The sequence below is a fragment of the Brassica rapa genome, chromosome A10 (assembly GCF_000309985.2).
Source record: "Brassica rapa cultivar Chiifu-401-42 chromosome A10, CAAS_Brap_v3.01, whole genome shotgun sequence".
Taxonomy (NCBI): Eukaryota; Viridiplantae; Streptophyta; class Magnoliopsida; order Brassicales; family Brassicaceae; genus Brassica; species Brassica rapa.
Window position 1 is genome coordinate 806,129 of NC_024804.2, and position 24,906 is coordinate 831,034.

Below are 24,906 nucleotides of genomic sequence, written 5' to 3' on the forward strand. Positions count from 1 at the left end.
TAACGCGTTTCATAACAGCATTCAAACATCTTTAGATCAATGAATCAGTCTGTTTATCAAGACATGAATTGATGATATATACTTAAGAGAAAATTCTTGGAAGACCATACAAAATTAACGTCCTTTTGAACTGTGTTATCAACCTCATGGACTTGTTGTGAACACAGCCAAACAACACGTAGCTTTCTTCTCCCATTTGCTCTCTCTAGTCTCTTGTAAGATTTTATGAAGATACATATAACATACAATATGTTATATGCTTAGTTTGAAATATTTTTTCTTCTTACAATTTTGAAAAAGTTCACTAATTTTCTTACAATTATAATATTAGGTTACAGTTTTGAAAAATGTTAAAGTCTAACTTTAAAATATGATTGTTAAATAAAAATCTGTTTTTATATATCAAGACTCATAACTGAAGATTACATGCAAATCAATATCTCATTAAACCGAAAAGCAGCGTACACATGAAAAAAGAAAAAAAAAAGAACAGAGAAAACAGAGTTTATGGGAATTGAGCTATGAGGTCATCCCCACATTTATTCAGTCTTTCTGATTAACATTTTTGATTTTTTAAAATCCACTTAAAGGAGGACCTTCTGGGAAGAAGGCCTAGAAGTGATGTCAGCAACCCAAGCACTGACATGTGGACGCTCATCAAAGAGTTTCTTAGTTGGAGTACCAAGCAAGTACTGAATCACAGGGATATGGTGAAGATCGACCAAAGTGAAGTGATCACAAGCCAAATACTTAGACTCACCAAGCCTAGCTTCGTAGTTGTCAAGCACTTTGCCTAACTTAACCTCTTCTTCTTTAACAACAGCTTGGTCTGTGGTCAAACCAAAGAAGTTCTTGAAGATTTGTTCCCAACCAAGCTTTGAAGCAACTGAGTCAAACTCATGAGCTTCTATTTCCATCCCCATGGCCAAGATTGCCATGTTCTTGGAGCCAGGCGAGAGAAGTTGGTTTCCTTTGTCCGCGTATTCATGAGCTATGTATTGAGTAATTGCTCTTGATTCTGCACAAAGAGAGATGAAAAAAATCCAGTTTATACTTTGAGTGTTTATGCTTTCTTCACAAAATCAAAGATTATCCAAGATTAGGCATCCATACCAAAACAGATACATTCAACCGGTTTGATTTATAAACCAATCATTAATATTTTTTTGCTTCATACTAAACCGAATCTGAATTTAGTCTAGTTGAAGTGAACCAAACTAAAGATTCAAAAATTAAGAGTTGTTTACCGAAAAGCTTGAAGCCTCCATCTTCAAAGGCTGGAATTTTACCAAAAGGCTGCAAAACAATTTTCAAGATTTTCAGACCAAGATTCTCACTACTATATATATCTTTTTTTTTATCTTGAAATATTATATTATATTAGTATATACTTACGTTGCGGGAAAGGAAAGGCTCTTTCTTGTGTTCACCATCTTTGAGATCGATATGAACAAGCTCGAAGTCGAGTTCTTTCTCGTGCAGAGCGATGAGAACTCGTCTCGTGGCTGTAGAAGCAGGGTGGCCAAAAACTTTGATTCCTGCCATTGACTGATTTTAAAAATATTTCTCTTGTATTTTTTTTTTTGTATTTAAAAGTTGAGAGATCTTTGAGGTTGATGAAATAAATACGCAGACGGTAGAGTGTATTTATACAACTAAAACGGAGTACTTGGTGAATAAATAAAAACCAAACCGGCGGCACCAAACTTGAAAACTCTTCGTCAGGGGATTAATTCAAAGTCAAGTTGATTATTGTGAAATAAGTAAATTTGATTAATGTATATGAATTCTTTGTTTCTATTGGTTCAAGACTTTATAGGGTTAAGTTAATGGGTTTTTTTTCAAAAGAATAAAGTTAATATAAAACATTATGATCAGAGAAATTATCAACCACCGGGGGTTGATAACGACCACTACTATAATACTCTTTTATCTACTCGTCAAAGTTTGACCGGTATAGTTGGGTTCACGTGTATTGTTGAGTTCCTCCGTCTAACCGAATATTTCATTTGATAGACTGAAAGGTAAACGCATGGTTGGTTACTTACACATTGGATCTAATCACTATCAAGATCAGTTTAACCTTATTTACTTAAATAAGTTTTACCATTTATTCATTTATTAAACTTCTTATAAGCTCATAACACACGCACTTGCATACAAAGTTATTAGTCTCATTAATTCTCCATCTCATCGTACCAGGCGTTGGCGTCACAAGCTTTCCTCCAAGCCGGTCTAGCCATAATCTTAGCCACCCACCTGTGTACGTTAGGCCGGCTCTCGAACAGTCGCTTTGTAGTTGTGTTCATAAGGTACTCTATATTAGGAAGATGAAAAAGATCAGCCAATGTGAATCTGTTACCAGCCAAGAACCTCGAATTTTTCAGTCGTTCTTCGTAGATATCTAGAACCTTCTCTAGCTGCGGCTCGGTTTCATTTACAACTTTATAGTCCGTCTTTAGACCTGTCATAGGCTTGATGGCTTGCTCGAAAGTAAGTGTCGTTGCGGGTGGATCGAACTCAAAAGATTCGATATACATCCACATTGTTTCTATTCCCATTTTCTTGTAGTTTTTGTGATTCAGGAGTTTTGTGCCTCTTGATCTATGAGCACTCTCGATGTATAGTGATATGGCTCGGGATTCTGAGGAAAATAAATGTCTATCAAAATAACTAAAATCGAAAGAATGTTTATCATCATATCAGTTTAGTTGTAATCAAACTTCTAAAACTTACCAGTCAACTTTAGATGTCCGTCTAGTAAAACTGGGACTTGACCAAATGGCTGCATGTAAACAGATGGTTAAACATAAAACCTAAGATGTACCATAACTTTAATCACAAGTAACTGATCTCTAGGGCAGAAAACCATGTTAATTTTTTTTTTGTCAGCAATACCATGTTAATTATGTAGATACAGATCAATGATTCCGTTATTAGTTTATAAGTCGACCAAACAGATATATGTAACAATAAAAAAAGGGATTGGCGATCATGAAATCAAAGCCAAAATTTACACCAAAACGTATCTTGAAACACAAGCAATCAAACGAGAGGTAAAACTTACATTAATAGAGAGAAAACTTGGCTTCTTCTGCTCACCGGTTCTCAAGTTAACGGTGATGGGATAGTAAGAGAGACCTTTCTCATGTAGAACAGCCAAGACGCGCCAAGTGCTGGCGGAGTAAGGAAAGCCATAAATCTTGTACTCTGCAACTTTATATTATCTCATCATATACTACTACGAAGAAGAGTGAGAATTAAACCCATAATATTATTCGTTTGAGAGAATTTAATTCGAAACTTAAAACAGAATTATATATCAAATTCAACTGATATTTTGCTTGAAAAAATCAGAAATATAGGTGTTATTATGCTTACCTTCTTTGTGAGCTAATGCGAATGGTTCATTAGAAATGGCCATCATCATCATGAGAGAAAACGTTACCAACAATCTAGAGAACCTCATTTTGCTACCCTCTCTCTCTCGACTCAAATTCTTTATGTTATTTCTTGAGATAGATTTGGTGTATATATTCAGGCAGAGACCATAACTATAGTAATTACATTTCCTATTCAATTTGGTGAATTAAACAATGTACAATGAAATGTTGAATAAAAGATTCAAAAGTTAAATCATTGTAGTTAATGAGTATGTTGAATAATGAAATTTGATAATGTAAATTAATTAATGAAGGCTACCAAAATCACATGTTACGTTCTAAAGATTTTTGATATTTTCATATTATCCTAGTTATTTAAAATCAATTATCTGATTATAGATTAAATAATTTTTTTTTATTTTCTGTAAATAGAAATAAAGTTTATTTAATTTGATCATTTTCATTTTTAACACTTTATATTATGTTCTTTTTATTTCACTTGATAATTCAACACACATTCAACATTTATCAACATTCAAAGTTAATATCCTATTTCATTAATTACCTTGTAATTGTCAATTAATTCTCTCTTTACATGTAATTGTCAATTTCTTTCCTTAGTTTTTCTTAATATTGACTTTTGCATGTGCATCCTAAATTTACCATACTACTACCCTCTTTTTATTTGAGGTACATTTTTAAAAATAAACTTCACCCTCATGTATGATTAACAACTTTGTCATTTATTAGATGCCAGCACCACAATGCACCTCGCACACTTTATTGAAAAACTCTCTCTTCTCTAGGCTAATTACATGTTATGTTATGCCATTGCCAAATAAACTTACAAAGTCATTATAGTATATGTTTTCATTTTATATGCATGATAAAGACATTATGGATAGTGTAATTTCGAATAATTGATTAGCCTTCTTACCTTATTCGACCAGTTTGATGTAATGTATATTTATATAAGAGCGAAGTGTGTCAGTAGATCTCAACTTGTGGAAGCCAAGGCATCAAATAATATTTTGGTGTAATATTATCACATCATCTCCAACTAGAATTCTAAATTCATACAACAATATTAAATATAATTATATTATTACATTTGATTTTATATATAGTGTTAAAATTGTAAATTTTTATTCTTTACAAAAGTTATTAGTTACAATTTAATTTTTTAATATTAAAATTTGTATATCAATCTATATGTTATAACTAATGACTTTAGTATTCCACCCCAACATGTAAGTCCTCTCGGATCATGCTGAGCTTTTCAACTTTTTTTAAAAAATTTTACGTGTTTTTAATATTAAAAATTTGTATATCAATCTATATGTCATAACTTATAACTATGATATTTGTATATCAAACTTTTGTTATTATGATAATCTTTTTTAGTCCATTTGTATATGCTTTGTATAGCAATCTATATGTTATAATCAAAATTTAGTGATCTATATAGTACATGTTCTACGTGTTTTCTACTCCATCTCAATCTCTTTCAAACAAAATTTGGTATGCAATTCAATATTTTTGACCGAAATAATGACGGTTATTTTTTCCTATAATACATTACAAATCCTAATCATGTCATTATGATAATGGCCATCATAATGATAAATCATAATCATGTCATTACTTGCACAATATTAATTCAAAAGAAACAATATTAGGAACTACATAAATTCAAACGGATTGATATTACGCGATATCGCTATAAATCATAATTTATTGATATTACAAAGTACATAAAATTCAAAAGGAAAATCCATAATAAATTGATGCAATTCCTTAACTTAAGCACCAAGACATTGAGATTAAGAAATCTCAATAAATTTTAATAGACTAATAATCTTATTGTTCATCAATTTGCATTATTTGGAAAGACGAATGTTGATAAATCCTTATCATTTTCCTTATGAGCCCAATGTGTTGGTAAATACATGTTGTGATGATTAAGGCTTTGACTGGTAGAGCATTAACATTAGCATTATGCTCTAAATTATTCAATCAGCAATTGTTAGAGCATTAGCTGTAAAAAAAAAAAAACAATTGTTAGAAAAACATTTGGAGATCATTCTCTAAATGCTAATGCTCTCCAAATGCTCTCTGGCCAGTGCTCTCATATGAAACTTTTAAAACAGTATTTGCATTTATAATTTATAAAATTAAAGAAAATGTATAATTAATTTATTTATTTTATTTAATAATATCATAAAATTATTTTTATATCTAGAAAATAAAATTTTGATTTCTAAAATTAATTTACAATAAAAATATTTTTTTTTAAATATTGTTTTCACATTTAAAATATAATATAATTTATTTTAAATGTGAAAATTATTTTTAAAAATAGATATTTTAATTATAAAATTTATTTTAAAATAATAGTTTTTATCTAAACATATTTTTTAAATTATTAATAAAATTAATTAATTATTTATCTTTTTAATTTTATATGTTAATATATACTAGAAATATATTCATTAAAAAATATATATATATATATTATATGCCATGCGCGGATTATCACCTAGTTAGTCTAAATAAAAGAAAGTATACGTCAGTGACTAACATTAAAGAAAAATTGAAGGATCGCTAATATAATATGCGTATACAGAATTGAAATATTTAAACATATGTCTGACTATGTTAAATATTCTTGCCAAACAAAGAAATGTCAGAGAAGGTATATGTAAACTAAGATTGGTACATAACTTTGAAATAAACTTTGAAATAAACTTTGAAATAATGCAATTTGATAGAGAAATTATCAGTGATATTGCAACAACAAGAGCATACATGAATGAATTATTAATAATTATTATTTCAGTGATAATTCCATATATGCATCAGATAACACATAAACCAAATACATAGAATCTTATTCTTACAATACAATACCCCACCACACAGACAAACAACACAGGCTCACAAACAAAGACCCAAACACACACAACACACATATTCTTTTTTTTTTTACGAAAACACACAACACATATATTCTCACACAAGTTTTGATTTGACGACCATGTGGTCAATGTGGTATTAATTACTAGAAATTCGGGTTAACCTTATTTACTGAAATAAGTTTTGCCTTTTATTCATATAACATCAAACTTACAGGTAACAAGCACAACAAGCTTCTTATAAGCTCATAGCACCAGGTTATAAATATTAAAATAAACACTCAAACGAGACACACACACTTTGCACATAAAGTTCTTAATTTTTACTAATTCTTCTTCTTATCGTACCAAGCTTTGGCGTCACAAGCTTTCTTCCAAGCCGGTCTAGCCGTAATCTTAGCCACCCACCTGTGTACGTTAGGCCTGGTTTCGAACAGTCTCTTTGTAGTTGTGTTCATAAGATATTCTATATTAGGAAGATGAAAAAGATCAGCTAATGTGAATCTGTTACTAGCCAAGAATCTCGAGTTTTTCAGTCGTTCTTCGTAGACATCTAGAACCTTCCCTAGGTTCGTCTCGGTTTCATTTACAACTTTATAGTCCGCCTTTAGACCCTTCAGAGGCTTGATGGTTTGCTCTCAAACGAGTATCGATGCGGGTGGATCAAACTCAAAAGATTCGACATACATCCACATTGTTTCTGTTCCCATTTTCTTGTAATTTTTGTGATTCAGGAGTTTTGTGCCTCTTGATCTATGAACAGTCTCGATGTATAGCGATATGGCTCGGGATTCTAAGGAAAATAAATGTCTATCAAAATAACTAAAATCGAAAAATGTTTATCCTCAGATCAGTTAGTTGTAATCAAACTTTTAAAACTTACCAATCAACTTAAGATGTCCGTCTAGGAAAACTGGGACTTGACCAAATGGCTGCATATTACAAACAGATTGTTAACCATAAAACCTAAGATGTACCATAACTTTAATCACAAGTAACTGATCTATAGGGCAGAAAACTATGTTAATTACGGATATTCAGATGATGATACCTTGCTAAGTCACGTCGACCAAACAGATATATGTATCAATAAAAAAGGGATTGACGACCATGAATTTAGACCTAAACATATCTTGAAGCACAAGTAATCTAACGAGAGGTCCGTAAAACTTTACATTAATAGGGAGAAAACTTGGCTTCTGCGGGTCACCGGTAGTCAAGTTGACGGTGATGCGATCGAACGAGAGACCTTTCTCGTGGAGAACAGCCAGGGCGCGCCTAGTGTTGGGGGAGGAAGGATAGCCATAAATCTTGTATCCTGCACCTTTATATTAACTCATCATATACTACGTACGAAGAAGAGTAAGAATAAAACCCATCAAGCAAATCGTTATTCTGAATTGATCGTCAAAGGAAAACAATGTAGAAAATTTCAGAAATCTAGATGTTATTATGAATTACCATCTTTGTGAGCTAATGCGTATGCTTCATAAGAAATGGACATGATCACAATCATGAGAGCTAACGTTACCGACAATTTAGAGGAACTCATTTTTGCTACCTTCTCTATACACTGAATTTTATTTTCTTGAGATAGATTTGGTGTATAGTATTTATATCATATAGATAGAGTATGAAAATATTATTTCTCACTGTGGTATATATTCTTACCAAACAAAAATATACTTATACAGTATGAAAATATTTAAAAATATTATTTCTCACTGTGGTATATATTCTTACCAAACAAAAAAATATCAGAGAAGGTATATTATAAGGTATATTATACATAACTCTGAAATAATGCAATTTGGTAGAAAAATTACCAATGATACTACAACAATAAAAATTCATGAATTCATGAATAATTAATCATTAATACTTTTAAATCCATTTATTCATATGCATCAGATATACAAATAAACCAAATACAAAGCATCTTAAAAGACCCCTACCACACAGACAAACAACACAAGATTATAAACAAAGACCCAAACACAACACACAAAGACCCAAACACAACACACAACACACTTTCTTACACAAGTTTTATTTTGCTTTCATTTATTTCCCCTGATTAACAAACCAAGACTTTTCTGGATCACAAGCCATTTTCCAAGCCTCTCTACTCGTAATCTCATGCACCCAATTGCGCACTTTAGGTCGATTTTCGAACAATCTCTTCGTTGGGGTTCCCAGAAGGAATTGTATATTGGGTAAGTGATGAAGATCAACCAAAGTAAAGGTATTACAAGCCAAGAATCTAGATTCTCCAAGTCGTTTCTCGTAGACATCTAGAACCTTCTCTAGACCAGCCTCGTTTTCTTTGACGACCATGTGGTCAGTCTCTAGACCGTAGAGAGGCTTAATGACTAGCTCCCAAGTGAGTTTCGATGCAAGTGGATCAAACTGGTGAGCCTCGATTTCCATCCACATTGTTAGTATTGCCATTGTCTCGTGGCTTTGAAGATTCAGAAGTTGTGTACCTCTTGAGCTATGAACATATGCGATGTATTGAGTAATGGCTCGAGACTCTAGAAGAACAAAGTAAAAAATGAAATTAGTCCAAGAAAAAGATTTCAATATAAACAAATTAATTTTTTACAGTATGTTGTTAATTAGGGCGAAATTTAGATTAACCCACCACAGAGCGTAAGGTTACCATCTTCAAGAACTGGGACTTGACCAAAAGGCTGCATCAATAACACACTGTTAAAAATAAAACTTGAAATCTTTGAGTTACAAGTAACTAATCACTAGTTGAGTATCAAAGATTTTGAAACTATATCAAACAAATTAAATGTATATGCAGATGCCACAAACCTGATCAAACAGGTGGATCAGTAATAACCATGGTTGAAAGTTAGAACATGAGAGTGTAGCATAAAGATAAAGTTAACTAACACATGATATTTTAGCCTATAAACAGATCTGGCATGCCTTGAGTGAAATTAAAAGAATCTATCTACAGGCGATAGCATTTACATTGAGACCAAGGAAAGAATCCTTTTTGTGTTCACCGGTTTTCAAATCGACGGTAATCGGCTCGTAAGAGAGTCCTTTCTCAAGAAGAACAGCGAGAACACGCCTTGTGTTGGTGGAGAAAGGATTACCATGAAGCTTGTAACCTGCAACTTTTAATCAATTCCATATTCTTTAGTGTAAAGAAGACTAATCATAGAAACGAAATTCATAAATGAGAAATCATGCATGCTTATCTGAGTACATCTACATACATAAACCTATATAGATATATCTTACCTAGCTTTTTAACTTCTGTCGCACGCTTCCAATTTGGGAATAGATTGAACACCATTTTTAAGCAGTCCATGAAGGGATGACTTGTATTGCTCATCGATTACCCAATGATATAGTTATACATATATATACAGTTAAGTTATTATATATATAATTCAGAACCTTCTTTCGCAATACAAAAGCGAGGAACATATTGCTTTTACTGGCATCCACGTAAAGACTCACCACCTTTCTTGTATCTCAAGCGATGAATATTGTTCCAGTGATACAGATTCAAACTAGGGATCTACACTCTAGTTCAAACCAAGTATGAAAAACATTAGAAAACTACTTCATTGATCATTTCTTTCATACAAAGTCTTTTAAATCCGGATGAAAAACATTAGAAAGTTACTTCATGTTTTTCATAAAGTCTTTTTGAAGTTTTATTTTCTTAGTATCAGCTTGTAATAAACCTAAAAAAAAAATGAAGACCATTCTAGAGGCTTGATTGAAAGAAAAAAATGATTTTGTATTTGGTTAAAGCGTGTTATATAATTTTTTAAATCATATTTGTTAATGTGTGAAAAGTTCAAAAACTACACTTAATTAACTTATAACGGAAGGAATAATATTATTTTATGTTCTATCCGTTCTTCAACCCTTCTTTACGTTTCGTTTTGTTTCGTTTCATTACATAATTAAGAGCATTTAGTACAAAAACTAATACACTAAGGGTGTGACCGGTGACCAAGGGAATGAGGAGGAACACTATATTCTTTAATATTCCTTAAATTTTTTACCATTAATGTGGAATGGATTTTCCTTTTCATTCCCATTCATTTCTTTGTTCGTAGAGAATTATAGAACAAATTTATTCCTCATTAATTTTGACAAGGAACCATCATTCCTAAAATTTTATTCCTATTCATTCATTTCCTATCCGTTCCTATTGTTTTTATGATGGTCACCAGTCACATCCTAACTCTTTTTAGTTTCGTGAGGTTAACACAAACTATAATTATATGGAATTAATTTCGAGATTCAGCAAAGCTCAAAAAAATAATCAAACCAACAAAGAGTTCATACTTAAACTAAAACGAGTTGAACAACTAAGCTGAAAACATTAAACTATCAAAAATATCATCTTTTTTTTTTGTAAATCAAATCACTATCCCCTAAATATTAACTGATAATCATTTCAAAAGTTGTAACCTTAAATTTATACTAATTGAAAAGAGACCATACGTAGGTGTCACTTAATTAGAATGCAAATTTAGCTTACGTGACAGTTTACGGATCAGTTGAAAAAAATGTTAATCCAAATTCAATTACTAGGGAACATTATAATATAAGAAACATATATTATTTATTTAAATAAAAGCTATAGAATTATCTAATATGATTAACATATATATATGACAATTAATGACTGTGAATAATAAAGATTTGATAACAATTTTTGCATCATTCTTCATTTTTGTTTAATTTTATATTATTAAAAAAAACAATCACAATAACCATATAATAAAAAAATAGATTTTTTTTTCTTATATATTATATTTTGAATTTTTGTAAATGACTTTAAATTACAAAAATGAAGAAACCTTATATGTTATATTTTTCTATATGTTATATTTTGAATTCTGTAAAATGACTTTAAATTACAAAAATGTAAGTTTTCCTTAAGCATACGACGAAAAACATTAAAATGACATGTATCAATTCGATGGTTGATCTGAAACCTTTCAAAACCATATGAAAGATAAATGTCAAAATAATTCAACTGTGCAAACAATATTGTTCACTTTTTTTTTTCAAGAATGTATTCGGTGAAAAAAATAAAGTTTTTGTGTCGTAATTTATTTAATATCCAATCCGATCAACTTATGATATATTAATTATAGTTTAGTTTTATAATTTTTAATTAAAATTGATCTGATCCATTGGAAATAAATTCTATAGTAACAAAAAAAATTGTATATGTATAAATAAAATGATCAAATATATAAAAAATTGTCAATAATATATATAAATAAACTCACCATGCGTAAAACGCATGTTTTATCCTAGTATTGTATTATTATATTATCTATCAACAAAATAAATTCACATCGTTAAAAATAAATATAATCACAAATTTAGGGATCTTTTCTATAAAAACGCAATCACCAATTAATGTGACTGAAATCATATCCATCGAATTGTCGTTGACCATCAAAGTATCTCATTAGTCATTAGTTTTCAGATTTTTATTTCCTTAAAAATCTCAGTTTGATAACGGTTTTCTTTATTGAATAAATAATAATAATAAAAAATGACGATTCAAATTCTTAACCGGTTCACTGCTTCTCGGACCCTATAAATTACACCGTCACTTCTCACTTTCTCAGTCTTCACAGCTCTCACAAACCCCCTTTGGAATACGATACGATCTGGGAGTCTTCAGGTACGTTCACCATCTTGATTAGAGTTTATGATTCAATGGTTGAGTATCGTTGCTGATGCCTAAGATTAGGGTTTGAATATCGATGCTAAAGATTCTCGTTCTCTATTACTTTGATCGCAGAAAATGTGTAGCGACACGATCATTGAGTATGAGCAAGGATGTAGGTTCTTGGAAACTGGTGTTTCCAAGCTTACAAGGATTCTTGAAGAAGAGACGTCTGAGAAACCGTTTACTCGTGAACAATACCTAGAGTATTACACAACAATCTACAACATGTGCATCCAGGAAAACCCTCACAACTACTCTCAGAGGCTTTATCATAAGTATCATGACATTGTTGAACACTATGCCAACGAAACGGTATTGAGTTTTAACTTCGCTCTTTAATGTTTGAGAAAAAAAGTTTAATTATATATATTTTGTGTGGGTTAGGTGTTGCCTTGTATTCAGCAGAAGGATGCTGTATACTTGCTCAGAGAGCTTTCTCGGAAGTGGGATCATTATAAAGTTTTCGTCAAGTGGTTATCCCACTTCTTCACCTATCTTGAACGTTCCTTCATTTCATATAGAAACTACCCATCACTTCTTGAAGTTGCCATGAAGTCCTTCCGCGACCTAGTTTACCTTGAGGTGCAAGTCAGTGCCAAAGATGTTGTTATGGCACTGGTAAGCACACACATATATATATATATATATATATATATATATATATATATATATATAAAATAGAATCTGTGACTGAGTATCTATCTAACTATAGCTAACACGGTTTGTATTTTAACAGATTAATAAAGAACGTGAGGGCGGAGAGATTGAGAGGGAACTACTGAAAAACATAGTAGACATCTTTGTTCAGAGTGGGATGGGAACTATGGAAATGTATGAAAAGGATTTTGAGATGTTCTTGCTTGAAGACACGGCGTCTTACTACTCACGCAAGGCCTCAAGCTGGATCCAGGAGGATTCTTGCCCTGAATACATGATAAAGTCTGAGGAGTCTTTGAAAAAGGAGAAGGAGAGAGTCACTCACTACCTTCACTCAACCACCGAGCCCAAACTAGTTGAGATTGTGCAGGAAAAATTGTTGGTTTCGGTTGCAAAACAGCTTCTAGAGAAAGAGCACCTATGTGCGTTGCTGAGAGATGACAAGATGGATGATCTCTCCAGGATGTACAGGCTTTTTAACCCAATTCCCAATGGTTTGGAGCTTGTTGCCAAAGCCTTCAGGCTTCATGTTACTAGTGAAGGGAATGCACTTATCAAACAAGCCCAAGACTCAGCTACTACTGGTAGCGTGGAGGGACAGGTCCTTGTCGGGAAGATAATAGACCTGCATGATAAGTACATGGTCTATGTCACGGACTGTTTCAAGAACCATACCCTCTTCCATAAGGCGTTGAAAGAAGCTTTTGAAATCTTCTGTAACAAGAAAGTGGGTGGAAGCTCTAGTGCAGAGTTACTTGCAACCTTTTGTGACAATCTTTTCAAGAAGTCAGGAAAGAGTGATGAAGCCATTGAAGCTGAGATTGACAATGTAAAATCTCTGTCGATCAGTTTCATTTTATTCTTGGCTTTGATGCTAATAGTTTATTTTTTTACATGATGATTACAGGTGGTTAAGTTGCTTGATTATATAAGTGACAAGGATCTATTCGCCGAGTTTTATAGGTAACACATCTCTGCCTCCAATTTTATTTGTATCTTATTCCTCAAGCTAATGCTTTAATGGTTGATTGCAGGAAGAAGCTAGCACGTAGACTCTTGTTTGATCGCAAAGTCAATGACGAGCATGAAAGAAGTATGCTTACAAAGCTCAAAGGACAACATGGTGGCCAGTTTACATCTAAGATGGAGGGCATGGTTCGTTTAAAAATGATTTTATTTTATTTTTCCTTGCTTTGTTTTAATAGTAACCTTTTGTACATCTTATAGTTGACTGATATGGCATTGGCCAAAGAAAATCAGAAGGGCTTCGAGGGATATGTAAACGGAAAACCAGGTGGGATTGATTTGGCAGTCACTATTCTCAACACAGGTTTTTGGCCGAGTTACAAAACATCCACCGACCTCAATCTACCACGTGAAATGGTCGAGTGTGTTGACGCTTTCAACTCATATTATGGATCGAAAACCACTAAGAGGAAGCTCAGCTGGACTTATTCTCTGGGAACATGTCATGTTATTGGAAGATTTGATCATAAACCAATCGAGTTGGTCCTTTTTACCTACCAGGTATCTATATATCCTTTTGGTTTTGGTTTGTTCTCTCTTGACTTGATATATTTTCATTTATTTGTTTTCTGTCAGGCTGTTGTGCTGTGTCTATTCAACAACACAGAAAGATTAACCTACCAGGAGATCATTGAACAACTAAACCTCAGCCATGAAGATCTTGTAAGGGTGCTTCATTCACTCTCATGCTCAAAGTACAAGATTCTTAACAAGGAACCAGCCTCAAAGAGTATCTCTACAACGGATGTTTTCGAACTCAACACCATGTTCACAGATAAAATGAGGAGAATCAAGGTATGTATGCGTAAGATTCATTGTCTTCTTTCCAACAAAGAAAGACTGGCTACTAATGATTGTTGTGGAACAGGTGCCTCTTCCTCCAGTGGATGACCGCAAGAAAGTAGTTGAAGATGTTGATAAAGATAGAAGCTATGCGATTGATGCTTGTATTGTGAGGATCATGAAGAGCAGAAAAGTGTTGCTGCATCAACAGTTAGTCTCTGAATGTGTTGAGCAGCTTAGAAGAATGTTCAAGGTAAACACACAAAAACAAGAGTGTGTATAGTCACATTGGTTTCATATTTGGAGATTAAGAACATCTTCTTATTGGTTGTTTTTGTTTTATCTTGCAGCCTGATGTAAAGATGATCAAGAAAAGGATTGAGGAGTTGATCAGCAGAGAGTACTTAGAGAGGGACACCAAAAACCCCAATACTTTCAAATATGTGGCTTAGTTCAGAGTACCTTCTAGAGGAGAGTAGAGAAGGTGTTATGGTATTCAACTTTTTGCAAGTCTTTACTTTTTTTTTTTTGCAAGTCTTTACATTCTCTCAGTTGTCTTGTACAAAATGCTGGAATTAAACGGATAAAAAAACCTTTAATTCAAGTCACAATTGCTACAAAGCCAGAGAGTATTTACCTTTTCCTAAAGATCTCTATACCATGTATATACTATATGCTCAAAGATCCTAACACTATACACTTGAGAAGTGAAATAAGTTTACATATAAGGATTGCCATGAAGCTTGTAACCTGCAACATTTAATAAATTCCATATTCCTCTCACATTAGTGTAAAGAAGAATAATCATATAAACCAAATTCATAAATGTGACATCATGCATGTCATATGATATTATCAGAATCAAAATTAATATCTGACATTAATTATCTCCATCTATAAACCTGTAAATATCAATATCTCACCTAGCTTTTTAGCTTCTGCCGCACGCTTCCAATTAGGGAATAGGTTGAAGTGAACACCTTCTTTAAGCAGTACATCGGAAGACGAGCTCATTGATTACCCAATAAAATTTATAATATATATACAGTAAGTTATTATATATAATTATATATAATTCAAAAGAGAGGAATATTTTGCTTTTGCTTTCGTGCGACTCAAGTGATGAATACGGTTTATGTATTTTTTTAAAAGATATATAAAAAGAAATTGACGATTCAAGTTATTCACCGCTTCACAGCTTCTTGGACCCTATAAATACACACAGTCACTTTCTCAGTCTTCACAGCTCTCTCAAACCCCGCTGGAATCCGATTCGATACGAATCTTCAGGTACGTCAAGATTTTGATCATTAGACCATCATTATCCCAGGTCCTTAAGTGGAGTTTTTAAGAAAATCAGTGATTTATTTAAATCAAAAGTAATTAAAATAGCAGTAGTCGATCCTTAATAGAAGACTTTGGAAACCGATTTAGAGTGGAGTTTTTAAAACACGTGTCAGAAAATTCTGAAATTTCAATTTTTTTATCTCTCTTTTCTTCTGTTTCTCGTCGTCTCCTTCTCCTCTAGGCTTCTTCGTTGGACGATACAAGCTCCCCTGAGTTAACAACAAAAGCACTCTTCTTTCGTTTCTTCAGCTACCAAATCCTCTTTCTCTCCAGGTTTGTATCTGATTCATCTCTAATCTCTCTTTCGTTTCCTCTGATTCTCGATTCCACTTTTTTATTTTTTTTTCCGATAAATGACTGGTCTTTGCTTCAATTCATTGGGTTCTGGTTTAGACCATAGATACTGTTAGAAAGATTATTACTTTCTTCGATTTGAATGATATATACGATGCTTGTAGATCGTGTGTGTATTAGCCTAATAGAATAGCATCATCTTGAAGCTCTTATGCTTGTTCTGTTTCGCTTGTCTGTAATTTGTCACTTAGGTGGAAAATAAAACAAGACCAGTACGGTTTGCTTGAGATTAATAGATTATATCCTTATATATAGGCTTTGTAACGAAACTATGAGACTGTGATTTCTGGGTTTGTATGATATGAGTGTATGGTGCTGATATGCAGGACATGACAAAGGAATAAAAGTGGTTACGTTTTGTATCAGTCACGTTTTGTATGCTTCTGTGGGAGCAGCAACGTTTTGTATCATCGGCCTAGTGAAGAAGTGTCATTGTCGTCACTCACGTTTTGTATGCTAGTGTATTATCAGTATACAAACTTTTGTATCATTGTCGTCATATTCTTCATTCTCAATCTTTTCAATGTTTTTTTGTTTTTCTTGTTATCTTTTCAATGTTTTTTGTTTTGTTTTGTGTATATCATGCTTAATGATCTAGTATGTTTGACAGCTTGTAACACACCTTGGTGTTTATCCGAGGTGATGTTGTGTTCACAAGCAAACTCACTGACGAGGAGGCGAAATGGATCATGGAGACGGCTCAGTCGTTTTACTTGAACGACACTCGGTACAAGCTGCTCGAGAAGTAATAAAAACTGAAACGATTCTTGTGTTCTTGAGACACGCTTGTATTAGAATTGTTTTTGTATGGTAATAAAAACTACATCACCAAATGGTTGAGAATACTTCTCTTTTGTATGATTTATATAATACAAACTATGTGTATACTGATAAGAACTGAAGTGTATATTGATGAAGAACCTCCCAATAACACTTCTCTTCATTCTTGAATCCTTCCTTCTTTAATGTGTTTCTTCTTTCTCCAATCCTATTTAAAATTTTTATTTTTTTAAGAAATCTCTTATTAAGAAACTCCCATTGGAGCAAGAAAACTAAGTGACTCTTAACTAAATTCCTTAACTAAAATTTAATATTTAAATAATCATTAAAAAACTTAATGGGTTTCTAGGGATAATCATGCTCTTAGGGTTTTACTCTTTGATCCATGCACCTTTCTTGAGTCTTACGTTTTACGCTCACGATTCCGATCTCGTAGTTTACGACGGTTTCTCGATCGCTTCTTTGCTCAGGGTTTGCGTTACTGTAACCTGTCGTCGTTGAGTTAGGGTTTGATTACCGATGCTAAAGATTCTCCTCCTTCTCTGTTACTTTCATCGCAGAAAATGTATCGCGAGACGATCATCGACTTTGAGCAAGGATGCAAGTGCTTGGAAGCTGGTGTTTCGGAGCTGAAAAGGATTCTTGAAGAAGAGACTACGTCTGAGACACTGATTGATCCGAAACAATACTTAGAGCTGTACACAACAATCTACAACATGTGCATCCAGAAACACCCTCACGATTACTCTCAGAGGCTTTATAATAAGTACCGCGACATCGTCGAACACTACGCCAAGAAAACGGTATTGAGTTTTTTGACTTCTCTCTCTCTGTAATGTTTTGAGAAAACAGTTTAATAATATGTGTGTGTGTGGTTAGGTGTTGCCTAGTATTCAGCAGAAGCATGATGAGTACTTGCTGAGAGAGCTTTCTCGTAGGTGGGGTCATTACAAAGTGTTCGTTAAGTGGCTATCCCACTTCTTCAACTATCTTGAACGTTTCTTCATTTCACAAAGAAACCAGCCGCCACTTCTTGAAGTTGCCATGAAGTCCTTCCGCGACCGTGTTTACCTTGAGGTGCAAGTCAGTGCCAAAGATGTTGTTATAGCACTGGTAAGCATATTTATATAATAGAATCTGTGATGACCTTAGTCTTGAGTAGTTCTGATTCTGCCTGGTTTGTATTTTAACAGATTCATAAAGAACGTGAGGGGGAACAGATTGATAGAGAACTACTGAAAAATGTATTAGACGTCTTTGTTCAGAGTGGGATGGGAACTATTGAAAGGTATAAAGAGGATCTTGAGATGTTTTTGCTTGAAGAAACAGAATCTTACTACGCACGCAAGGCCTCAAGCTGGATCCAGGAGTGTTCTTGCCCTGAGTACATGATAAAGTCTGAGGAGTCTTTGAAGAAGGAGAAGGAGAGAGTCACACACTACCTTCATTCAAGCACTGAGTCCAAGCTAGTTGAGATTGTGCAGGATATATTGTTGGTTTCGGTTGAAAAGCATCTTCTAGAGAAAGAGCACTCAGGCTGCAGTGCATTGCTGAGAGATGACAAGATTGATGATCTCTCCAGGATGTACATGCTTTATCATCCGATTCCCAAAGGTTTGGAACCTGTTGCAGACGCCTTCAGGGTTCATGTTACTAGAGAGGGGAATGCACTTATCAAACAAGCTCAAGACGCAGCTGCTAATGGTAGCTTTGTGGAGGCACAGTTGCTTGTGGGAAAGATAATCGACTTGCACGAGAAGTACATGGTCTATGTCATGGGCTGTTTCAAGAACCACGCATTCTTCCATAAGGCGTTGAAAGAAGCTTTTGAAGTCTTCTGTAACAAGAAAGTGGGTGGAAGCTATGGTCCAGAGTTACTTGCAAACTTTTGTGACAGTCTCTTCAAGAAGTCAGGGAATGACAAGCTGAGTGATGAAGCTATGGAGGCTACTATTGACAATGTAAATCTCACTTCTTAAATTTCATTTATTATTGGCTTGATGCTAATAGTTCTTTTACAGGTGATTAAGCTGCTTGATTATATAAGTGACAAGGACATATTCGCCGAGTTTTATAGGTAACACACATCTCTGCCTCCTATCTTTATTTGTATCTTATTGCTCACGCTAAGAGATCCATATGGTTGTTTGCAGGAAGAAGCTAGCACGTAGGCTCTTGTTCGATCATCACAAGGTTAATAAGGAGCATGAAACAAGTATGATTACAAAGCTCAAAAGACAACAGGGTGGCCAGTATACTTCTAAGATGGAGGGCATGGTTCGTTACAAATGATTTTTCTATATTCCCTTGCTTGTTTAATTAGTAGTGTAACCTTTTTGTACATTGTCTATAGGTAACAGATATGCAACTGGCAAAAGAATTTCAAAAGGGCTTCAAGGGAAGCTTAACCAAAAAGCCAGGTGGAATTGATTTGGCAGTCACTGTTCTCACCACAATTCATTGGCCGAGTTACAAAAAATCCACCGACCTCAATCTACCACGTGAAATGGTCCAGTGTGTTGAAGCTTTCAACTCTTATTATCAATCGATAACCACTGCGAGGAAGCTCAGCTGGATTTATTCTCTGGGAACATGTCATGTAATTGGAAGTTTCGATCCTAAACCAATCGAGTTGGTCCTTTCTACCTACCAGGTATACACATATATATATATATACCTTTTGTTTTGGTTTATGTTTTGATTTATCTGTTTTTCTTTCAGGCTGTTGTGCTATGTCTTTTCAACGACACAGAAAGACTAACCTGCCAGGAGATCATTGAACAACTAAACCTCAGCCATGAAGATCTTGTAAGGGTGCTTATATCCCTCTCATGCGCAAAGTACAGGATTCTTAACAAGGAACCAGCCTCAAAGAGCATCGCTACAACGGATGTTTTCGAGTTCAACTCCAAGTTCACCGATACAATGCGGAGAATCAAGGTATAACAAGAGCTATTATTGCCGGATCAAGAAGAAAAGATTGTAATGATTGTTTTGTTTTCCTTGTGTTTGTGAAACAGGTCTCTATTCCTCCACCTTCAATGGAAGAACGGGAGAAAGTAGTTGAAGATGTTGATCGAGATAGACGCTATGCGATTGATGCTTGTATTGTGAGGATCATGAAGAGCAGGAAAGTGTTGCCCCATCAACAGTTGGTCGCTCAATGTGCTGAGCAGCTTAGCCGAATGTTCAAGGTTACAAACAAGTATAGTCACGTTGGTTTTCATATTTGGAGATTAAGAACATTTTCTGAATGGTTGTTGTGTTTGTTTGCAGCCTGATATAAAGATGATCAAGAAACGGATTGAGGATTTGATGGCGAGAGATTACTTGGAGAGGGATGCAGAAGATCACCACATTTTCAAATATGTGGCTTAGTTCAGAGTACCTTCCAGAGAGCAGCGAAGGTGTTATGGTTTTCAATTTTTTGTTAAGTCTTTACATTCTCTCAATTGTCTTGTATAAAATGCTGGATTGAAACGAATAGAAAAAAACCCTTTGATTCAAGAAACAATTGCTAAAAAGCCAGAGTAATTTTCCTTCCAGTCATTTTGAAGACTATCATTAACCCTTTCCTAAAGTTGTCTTACACTATGTATATACTATACGCTACAACACTCAAAGGTCCCAACACTATACACTTTAGAAGTGAAATAAGTTTATACAGTCTTCAATTATCCAAGCAAAACTCAACGGTCAGCTTCCCCCTTGTCTTCTCTGCAGTGACTCACTGCCAGTGAGTATGGTCTGTGGTGATAAACTTAACTTTTACATGGTAGGATCATAATTCATTATCACATGTTTATGGATTCCATTGCAAGCCTCACCACACGCAACAGTTTCTCCATGTCCTGAAAATCGAAATCAAGAGCCCTTTTGATGGATGCTATGCCATTACTACTGTATCGAGTGCCAGACGATATTCCCTTTGCAATTGCAAACGCTGTCTGTGCTTTTCTTGATGCGTCCATAGCATAGCTTACGTTTTGTGACTGCAAGAGCATAATATAACATGTATATAAGAATCATTCATTAACGCAACTGAACACTCATGCATCTGATGATGATGTTTACACACACACAACACTACTCTTTTATGAAGATGGTATTGAATATGACGCTATATTTGAAGATGATTCCAGTTCATGTTGCTCAAGTCTCAGTCAAGCAACCATCTTAACTACTTACTAACTTCCTGTTGAAATTCCCAGATACGGAAATGAAAAGATTTAGTAGTTTAAACTTTAGGCTATAGAGTAGCTAAATGGTTCTGTAAAGCCAAACATAACTGAACTAGAGCAGCAAAATGGTGTTCTGTAAAGCTATACTTACAAATGACAAAAGCTGTGAAAGAGAGAAGTTGTTTCCTGAAGAGAGAACATGATTTCCGGTTACTCTAGGAGATGACCTCACAGTGTTGGACAAGGCAGCCTTCTCTGCTGCCAATGTCTGGTTTGGATTTTCACCATCAGAAGCAAAGGATGGAGATCCACCTGTTTGAAACCCCCAACAACATGGAAAGTAATTCATCAGAATCATGCTCACAAGAAAATATGAACCAACATACTAAATACATTGAAGGCCATTTGTTTTAAATACATTCATTCAAGAGATTTTCAAAATTATGATAAATTTTCCCAGACCGAAACATTTTAAAATATAGCTCTTTATCAAAATACCTGAAGGAATCTCTTGCAGAGCTGCTTGCAACTCAGACCGGTATCTGTTTATGTTTCCATGGGAGGAATAAGTTATCCTCAGATATGCTACTTCCATACATTTATAAGCAAGAGCAGCTGCCCCCATATCTTTATTTTTCTCATATTCATGAGCACAGAACCTGTTAACATAACATGAAGATATACGGTTCAAAAGAACATTTTCACATCTTGACATGCTAGAAATATCTCTAAGCCACAACTCAGAAGCTCAGCAAAAATGAGAGGGCAACATGAACAACTACCAACACAGTGAAAGGCCTCTTCTAGGCAGTAAAATAGTAGAAAGTCACAAAGTCAGATCTTGCTGAATGCCAAACTTACTCGCAAAGTTTTGATGTGCTGCCATAAATATCATTGGATCTGGCAATGCTACCAGAGGACTCCAAAAGAGAAGCACCATGAAGAAATTTAAGCGCGGCCTGAAAGTAAACACTAGTGCTCTCTTGATTGGACACAACATTCTGCAAAAGGTTACTGTCAATGTTAAGCCACATCAAACATAACCACTGCAACATTTTGCCATGAATATACGCCAAACCTTAAGACGATCAGCCATGTGTTTCAAATCTGTAGCCTCTTTGATTGAGTTGGAGGCAGTCTGACACGTGGATTCCTTTTTCAAAGGGCTTGAGCCAACATCATCATCCTTATGCGTACTTCCATTCTGCTTTTGGTTTAGTGAACTGTGATTATCATTTCTCATCATCTGTTCCTTTGTATTTGATATCTCAGTGCCGTGCCCCAAGACTTCAACTGGTGGAGATGGTTTATTCTTTACTTTCTCAGCTGTCACTTCCAAGTGGTTGCTCTTCCCACGAATAGTTTTTGCTTTGTCAGAGTTCTGTGGAGAATGAAAATGACTACCATTTGTATCTAGCTTAGTATCAGGATCTTGATATTCCTTTGAGCCTTCTTTATTACTCTCCCTAGACACTTTTCTAGTAGGTATTTTCTTGCTTCTACTTTCTTTTGTCTTTACTTCAACAGCAGTGTCTTTGGAACTTTGTGCACCCTCCTTTGTTGTCCCTGGGTTATCCATAGTGCTATAACCTTGACCATCTCGGCATCTTTTTAACGCATCACCAGCACTAAAGTCAATGTCATGGTGTTCATCCCCTTCTGAGTTTCTTCCTGGTTTAGGCTCAAGTGGGTCTAAGGCTGAAGGGGCTGGTGTGTCAACTAGCGAACCTTTGACTTCATGGACATTAGTTTTGATAATTTCAGAGCTCAAATCCTTACATAATAAACTTGGAGACGACGCCCTAATAGGTAGGTGAGAAGCACTATCTCTACCATTTTCCTGACTACTTCCTCTGTCCTTATCACAACTTGAACCCTTAAGCCTCTTTTTCTTTCTAACTTTCTCTACAGCTGACTCCATTGCTGCAGCTTCTCTAAGTCTCATACAATCTCCACTTGCTTTATTTTCCTCCTGTTTCCTCTTTCTGTCTTCATGTCCATCATGCGAGGAAGCCTTGGCAATATCCTTCAGTTTATGGGCTGAGGCTTGAGTAATCATAGTTTTATTAACGCCGTCCAGAGTTTTGTTGGATCCAGGTTGATCTACAGAAGAGAAACGTGATTTTCCAGTCTTTGGTTTCTTACAAGTCCCAGAAAGTTCTCTTTCAGATCCCACTCCCAAAGGAAGATGCTTACATGCCTCTTCATCACTTTGAACACTGTCTAAACTCTCCTTCAATGCATTTTCTTCTGAAAGCTTTTCTTTCTTAGCTTCAATAACCAGGCTACTTTGTTCTTGTTCTTTTGATTCTCCTGAATCACCAACGAGTCCTTCACACACATCTTCGGATCCTCCAATATCTTCTTGATATTTATCTACTACAGCCGTATTACTTATATTTACAGCAGTGTCCTTGCCTCTCAAACTATTCCTGCTAGAACCTTTTTGTGACTTATGTGCTTCAGGCAGCTCTGACTTCAATATCTGGTCTTCATTCCTTGTCTCACTCTTACTAACCTTTTCCAGTTCAGGCTTTGAGTCTGACTTGTTGACAGAAACATATCCAGAATCTGTTATGATCTTTTCTTTCTTTCCCAACTGAATGAGATCATCAGAGAGAGGTGATAAAAGCTGATCTTTATGCAAAGGGAACGACACGATAGCCTACACACAAACAAAACTCTTCTTCATCATTCTTCAACCATTCATGGAGAGAACAGAGAAACAGAAAAAGGTAAAAAAAATATTTTACCATAAGAATTTTAGTGGGCGAATCATGAATCCCATTAAGTAACCCTTCTTCACCTTCTGAAGTTGATGGTGGCGTATTGAAGCCTTGTTTACTATTATAGGTTGAAACGTTTTTAGGTGAGGAGAGGTCACTTGAACCAACTTTAATACGGAGTCTGAATGTCTTATGATTCAATGGACCAGAAGAAGAAGGTTTAGTGGCAGATTTTGGTTTGCTATCAGATGTCCCTATATTACTTGATTTGACCAAAACATCGGAAGCAGGAGGAGCTTTAGAAGTGGAACCAGATACTGATACTTGAGGAACAGCCGATGAAGCTGAGCATTTAGATCCGCTCACCTATAAAATAGGTTGACCTCTTAATAAAAAAAATGCATTCACTAAATGTCTATCTGAAGATAGAAATATTAGAAGATTGAGTGGCTCCTTACCACCTGGTGTTGACCTTGTGGTGGTGGACTCTTACAAACAGGAGATCTTTGATACATAGACAAAAACGAACCATAGCCACCATACTTTGCACCTATACATATATGAGAGATGGTGTTAAAAGGGAATACCCTCAAAGGCAAGTAAAGCATAAGAAAGGAACATTACCCAAATTCTCAGCAGAAACTCCACCTTCAAAATCTTTCTGAAAATGTCCCAATACATTCTCGAGCTTCTCATCCTTTAAAACAAAAAATCAAAGGGGTTTATGTCTAAGTAGTAGTTGAAAACCAACAAAGAGCTAAGAAGAGGTCATTACAATATAAGAGAGAGCAACATCAGGGTCAACGCAAGAAACATAGGAATGAATGCTATCTTCCTCAAAGTCGCTGTCTTCCATCATCATTTCTTCCTCAATTCCACCAAACCCTATCCCTATTTCGTTTCTCGCAGAGCTGTTGCTCACCGAAATCATCTAAAAATCCAAACTTTATCCGACCCAAATCGCAGAAGCCAAATCTTCCAATCATACGAATTTGGAGCTCACCTGAAGAATCTGGAGAT

General features: G+C 34.7%; 7 protein-coding genes across 9 annotated transcripts; 2 read left to right on the forward strand and 5 right to left on the reverse strand.

The window, feature by feature from the left end:
• Positions 1-371: 371 nt before the first annotated feature.
• On the reverse strand, positions 372-1,795 carry LOC103844549 (glutathione S-transferase F6). Its single transcript, XM_009121349.3, has 3 exons — positions 1,396-1,795; positions 1,248-1,296; positions 372-1,018 (listed from the first exon to the last, which is right to left on the reverse strand). Exons 1-3 carry the CDS (start codon positions 1,543-1,545, stop codon positions 585-587), a joined length of 633 nt encoding a protein of 210 aa, XP_009119597.1. The 5' UTR covers positions 1,546-1,795; the 3' UTR covers positions 372-584.
• Positions 1,575-5,606, reverse strand: LOC103844548 (glutathione S-transferase F5). The gene is made up of 4 exons (XM_009121346.2): positions 3,382-5,606; positions 3,068-3,210; positions 2,737-2,785; positions 1,575-2,644 (listed from the first exon to the last, which is right to left on the reverse strand). The coding sequence occupies exons 1-4, from the start codon at positions 3,467-3,469 to the stop codon at positions 2,178-2,180; spliced, it is 747 nt and encodes a 248-aa protein (XP_009119594.1). The 5' UTR covers positions 3,470-5,606; the 3' UTR covers positions 1,575-2,177.
• On the reverse strand, positions 3,962-7,902 carry LOC103844547 (glutathione S-transferase F5-like). Its single transcript, XM_009121344.2, is given in 4 exon segments — positions 3,962-7,091; positions 7,182-7,230; positions 7,474-7,616; positions 7,760-7,902. Coding segments are annotated over 4 exon segments (750 nt in total). The 5' UTR covers positions 7,851-7,902; the 3' UTR covers positions 3,962-6,624.
• A 245-nt stretch (positions 7,903-8,147) lies between these two features.
• LOC103844545 (glutathione S-transferase F4) lies at positions 8,148-10,996 on the reverse strand. Of its 2 annotated transcripts, none has more exons than XM_009121342.3 (4): positions 9,560-10,996; positions 9,284-9,432; positions 8,943-8,991; positions 8,148-8,832 (listed from the first exon to the last, which is right to left on the reverse strand). In XM_009121342.3, exons 1-4 carry the CDS (start codon positions 9,651-9,653, stop codon positions 8,363-8,365), a joined length of 762 nt encoding a protein of 253 aa, XP_009119590.1. In that variant the 5' UTR covers positions 9,654-10,996; the 3' UTR covers positions 8,148-8,362. The 2 variants fall into 2 exon arrangements, with proteins under 2 accessions (XP_009119590.1, XP_009119591.1); XM_009121343.3 differs by having other exon boundaries at positions 9,284-9,426; positions 9,560-10,991.
• Positions 10,997-11,279: 283 nt separating this feature from the next.
• Positions 11,280-17,144, forward strand: LOC103844544 (cullin-1). Its single transcript, XM_033282476.1, has 10 exons — positions 11,280-12,344; positions 12,417-12,650; positions 12,769-13,518; positions 13,597-13,652; positions 13,724-13,844; positions 13,917-14,216; positions 14,292-14,510; positions 14,584-14,751; positions 14,849-16,118; positions 16,526-17,144. Exons 1-9 carry the CDS (start codon positions 12,108-12,110, stop codon positions 14,948-14,950), a joined length of 2,187 nt encoding a protein of 728 aa, XP_033138367.1. The 5' UTR covers positions 11,280-12,107; the 3' UTR covers positions 14,951-16,118; positions 16,526-17,144.
• LOC103844542 (cullin-1) lies at positions 15,711-20,383 on the forward strand. Of its 2 annotated transcripts, XM_009121339.3 has the most exons (10): positions 15,711-15,788; positions 17,540-17,782; positions 17,859-18,092; positions 18,173-18,940; positions 19,001-19,056; positions 19,133-19,256; positions 19,333-19,632; positions 19,701-19,919; positions 20,000-20,173; positions 20,256-20,383. In XM_009121339.3, exons 2-10 carry the CDS (start codon positions 17,543-17,545, stop codon positions 20,355-20,357), a joined length of 2,217 nt encoding a protein of 738 aa, XP_009119587.1. In that variant the 5' UTR covers positions 15,711-15,788; positions 17,540-17,542; the 3' UTR covers positions 20,358-20,383. The 2 variants fall into 2 exon arrangements, with proteins under 2 accessions (XP_009119587.1, XP_033138294.1); XM_033282403.1 differs by lacking the exon at positions 15,711-15,788 and having other exon boundaries at positions 17,385-17,782.
• A 78-nt stretch (positions 20,384-20,461) lies between these two features.
• On the reverse strand, positions 20,462-24,702 carry LOC103844543. The gene is made up of 9 exons (XM_033282475.1): positions 24,662-24,702; positions 24,511-24,583; positions 24,345-24,428; positions 23,914-24,252; positions 22,239-23,825; positions 22,022-22,161; positions 21,659-21,819; positions 21,312-21,472; positions 20,462-20,971 (listed from the first exon to the last, which is right to left on the reverse strand). Exons 1-9 carry the CDS (start codon positions 24,700-24,702, stop codon positions 20,774-20,776), a joined length of 2,784 nt encoding a protein of 927 aa, XP_033138366.1. The 3' UTR covers positions 20,462-20,773.
• Positions 24,703-24,906: the final 204 nt, after the last annotated feature.